The 4553-nt window shown below is 33.2% G+C and overlaps 1 protein-coding gene across 1 annotated transcript; it reads left to right on the top strand.

Moving 5' to 3' along the window:
• The first annotated feature begins 690 nt into the window (after positions 1–690).
• On the top strand, positions 691–1929 carry LOC147397748 (protein LURP-one-related 4-like). Its single transcript, XM_086451354.1, has 3 exons — positions 691–966; positions 1051–1284; positions 1436–1929. Exons 1-3 carry the CDS (start codon positions 706–708, stop codon positions 1568–1570), a joined length of 630 nt encoding a protein of 209 aa, XP_086307480.1. The 5' UTR covers positions 691–705; the 3' UTR covers positions 1571–1929.
• Positions 1930–4553: the final 2624 nt, after the last annotated feature.

The raw sequence follows: 4553 nt of genomic DNA, 5'->3' as shown, positions 1-4553 counted from the left end.
ATTTTTTCAGAATTATATGACTGTTTACAGTCTAATACCCTTCCCTTGTGCCCTTTGGTAATCTGTTCTTAGGTCGCCTACTTCCGAGACTTAAGAGTTACAGAAAAACCATTTGATATGATCATAACCCTAAAAAAAGATAAAAATCAAAAATCAAAATACCAAGTAAATTACGATGTATGTGGTGCTGGAGTTAAATCCTTATACCTTGAAAATGTAACAAAATACGATAGTGTTTGGGGAGGTTGAAGACTGTCAATTTTTTTGAAAGAATAATGTCAAGGGATTTCAGAAATAGGTCGAAGATATGAAGATAATGTTGGGGAGGCCAAATAGTTCTAAAAAAGGAAAATAACCTTAGAGGTAGAAGATATTGAAGGCAATGAATTATTCAATTATTTTTTATTTTTTTGGGATCAAGATTATGGCAAGAGGTTGAGGGCGAGGGTGTTCTGGTCATTTTATTTAGTCTTTCATGGAAGACCTTGCTAAGGTGTTGTCATTGGTTTAAACGACTGAGGGGTATCTCTGATTTTCACCAAAGCCTGAGGACACCTCACAATTACCCAATTTTAAAATTCTATATCGGTCAACCGAAAACCACACGAGGTACACATGATGTGTGATTCGAAGGCCAAGCTCTTAACAACTCAAAAAAATAAAAAAAATCATTAAACATGCTACAAACGAACTCTCCTCCTCCTCATGTACAATCCAACCTTGTTTCTAATGGCTAAGGTTTATCCTAAGACCTCCTTTTCTTCTTCTTCTTCCTCTTACATGACTTCAACTAGAGAAACTTTTACTATATGGATGAAATCGCTAGTATTCAATGGTAATGGGTGCACTGTGTTTGATTCAAATGGAGAGATCATATATCGAATCGATAACTACGATCACAGATATAACGACGAAGTTCATCTCATGGATCTTCGAGGCAAAGTTTTGTTTACAATACTTAGAAAGGTTAGTTAATTAAACTCATGATATATATGTTAATTAGCTCATAACTACCTTTGAAATACACTAAACTGTGATGGGTTTTCATAGAAATTTAGCGTTTTCGGGTGTTGGGAGGGCTATAGGCATATTGGGTCGAAGCTAGAAGAAGGGAAGCCGTGGTTCCGAATTAAAAGACCATGTCGGTTTCTAAAGATCAAGTCATCACTTTGTGAAGCTATAGTGGGGAGAGACAAAAATCAACCAAATTATTATAAGATCGAAGGGTCATCGGGTAAGGCAGCATTCAAAATGTTAGATCAAGGAGGAGGAGTCGTTGCAGAGGTGAGTGATTTTTCTCTATCTAGCTAGTTCTAATTGTTTGTGGAATATTAGTTGGGATTAGATCAATAAAATGATCACTGATAAGATTAGATACATATATGTGGTTTTTGACTAATGGTTCTTATATGTGATTTGCTACCCTATGTTACAGGTAAAACAGAAGGAATCGACCTCGGGAATTGCACTAGGGGATGATGTGATGACTTTGGTGGTGGAACCTAATGTAGATCATTCACTTATCATGGGCTTTGTGGTTGTGTACAGCCTCATGAAACATAAATTGTGAAGAATTAATCAAAAATCAAGGAGTTTAATTAGTTTTGATTTAGGTGCATGGAATACTTTACTTGAAGGAGGTGATGATGAAGAACTTAAGAGCTTCATCAAGTGTTAAAGGAAGGCAATCGTGCATCCCTTATTCTTTGAATATGCCTTAGGAGGGGTGACCCATGGATCTACCAAAGGAAGAGACTATATTGCTCATGAAGTTAAAATTTTGAACGGAATTCAGATCAATATGAAAAGGGTAGATGAGTGTTTACTACCTAAATTCCAAGAAAACCTTCGTCGCTTTATGTAACCTAAATTTGTTTGTTCCTTTCGGCATATGTACTACTTGGAAATAATAATATAAAAAAAATTAATGTTCGAGTGAAATATGTGGTTGTTATCTTCTTTATGAACGAATCATTGGTTTAATTGATTAGATGTAGTTTTGATGGCTAAGTGGGAAAATTCACCCAACCTAGTCCCTTATATTCCGCCTTATGTAAATGTCTTATGCAAACCTAAGAAGATATTCTTGTTGTTTCGGCCAACGAATGGGTCAACCTTATGGATGGATTAATGCTATTTTATAAGCTTATTATATTGGGTTGGGATCAGTTGACTCCTAAGAATGACTCATTAAAAAAAACAAATAATCCCAACCCTTTAAATACAAAATCCGATGGTTGAGATTTATGAGTATATTGATAACAGAAATCTCGAAGATACTTATCCCGATGATAAATCTCAATCATAGGATTTTGTGTCTAAAGGGTTGGATGATGCATGTGTTTTTTGTTTTCATGACTCATTCTTAGAAGTCAAGGAATCCTTACCCTATTATTTTATAGGATTATAAATATAAACTAACTAAACTGACGTTATCATGCCTTAGATGTAAAGTGCACAAGTGAGATCAACTCATAAACAAAACCATGAACCCAATCATTAATTATAAATGTTTCAAGCATTTGAAGTTCTTAAAGCTTCTATCATTTAATAATCTAGTAAATTCATCATCTTCATCAAAATCTTATCACAAAGATTTGGGCCGACTGAATGAATTTTAATCCTCTCTTTGACCATGTTGAGAGCCATCTTCTTACATTGAGAGTGTATTTTCATCTGTTTTCTATCATGTTAAAGCCCTCAACTTGGGTATATTCCTTTCAACAAGGGGTTAAATTATAATCAGCCTTTGTCAAGTATATCGACTGAAGATTAATCATTTATCGTGTTGATAACTACTATAAGAAGCGCTTTCAAGTTAGAAAACCTTGTAAAATTTAGAAGGGCGATTTGCACTTTATCATGTTCAGAGTGGAATTTTGACTAATATTATAGCTTCATTGGATATGATATTTATTTTTATTTAGGCCCACAGATGAGCAGATCGGTCAAATCAAATGAACAAAATAGTCATTTCTTAGAAGTCCACAACCATGTAATAGTATTGTTCACATCATGCATTAAACACATGATGCAACAGCTTTGACGAAATCCCCAAAACCAATTATAATAACATGCTTAAGCTCTTTGCCTTGAGAGAGTTTCAAGCATTTAAAAGCTCTTAATATCTTGATCTAGGCACTTCAAACGTGGATCTAGACAATTCAGTTTTTTTTTTTTTTTTTTATTTTTCGCAATCTGACGTTGGATAAATCTTTTCACAATCATCTATTTTTTCTGAATCAAAATCGGTTAGAGAGAGAGCATTTGCTCTATTGAAGATTAAGCTTTTTCTTCATATAATAAAGGTGCAAACTTGAAAAATGAAAAAAATATGTATTTTTTAAAAGTGGCAACCACTACTTCTCGGACGTAGTAGAACCCCAAAAAAGTTATATAATGGGTTGTGGCATCATATGAAAACTTTGGAAAATCTGTACTAAAAGTAATTCCTCAAAATGGGATTTTCAAAAAAAGTAGAAATTCTTTTCAAAAGAAATATTTGAGGTCATATTTTTGGTTATCACAACGGTTGTATTCCCCCCCTTTCAAAGGGTTGTCAATAAGGAATAATTTCAACTTTCTTCCATTCCCCTCCTCTCCTTCAACTTTGTTGCCTTAAGTCTTTCACCATTTTTCAATATTACCCTTTCATCTTTATTTTTATTTTTTTTCTTCATTTTCTTCTATTTTTTCAATAATACCTTATAACTATTGTTTTTCCTCTTTCTCCCTCAATCCCAAAAAGAATTATGTCACCGACAAACTCTAGTTTATATAATAAAACACAACATTGAACTTCACTCCCTTTATCCCTTACATAAAGAGAGGTTGGGATTTAACCATTTTACAAATATTAATAATCACTTTTTAATTTTATTGTCTTCTTTCTTTTCAAGAATGCTTTTCAACTTTATTTTCTTTCTATTACCTCTTTTTTCAAGAATACCCATTTATGTTTATTATTTATCGTTTATCTTCTACTACTCTATTTCAAAAAGAGTCGCCAAGTGGCATACTTAATCGATCGACTTCTAGACGTGAACAAGTTCGAGAATCATAAATCTATATGCATCGGGATACACAGCTCCCTCAAGATGCACTTTTTATGGGAAAGTGCAATCGTGTATCCCAAGGTGTACAAATATATGATTCCTGAACTTATTAGATTAGGAAGTCGAACTTTATTGTCTTTCCTCTTTTCCACTTTCTCTATAATAGGGGGATATTGGTGTTGTATGTATAGGCAAACTCTAGTAAACTCAAAATTGTTAAGTGCAATCAGTCTTATTAAGAAAATAAATCAAGTACAGAATTAAATGAGAAGTTAAGATGAATCCAAAATAAATATTATTAAAGAAATTTAAAAATATATAAAAGTAAAAGAACTTAATAGTTTGTAAAGCAAATTAAGATTAAGGCTTCACGTTAAATATAATGTCCTTAAGACAGATTTCGCCCATGCTCCGGTGCTAACAGTTCATAGACGTCTGTCTCCTAGAATACAATGATCTATAACAGAAATGGTAGTACTCTAATATCTATTTATGGCG

Source organism: Akebia trifoliata, chromosome 8 (assembly GCF_017979445.1).
Source record: "Akebia trifoliata isolate Shusen 1 chromosome 8, ASM1797944v1, whole genome shotgun sequence".
In the NCBI taxonomy this organism is placed as follows: domain Eukaryota; kingdom Viridiplantae; phylum Streptophyta; class Magnoliopsida; order Ranunculales; family Lardizabalaceae; genus Akebia; species Akebia trifoliata.
This window is presented reverse-complemented; position numbering and strand designations above follow the sequence as displayed.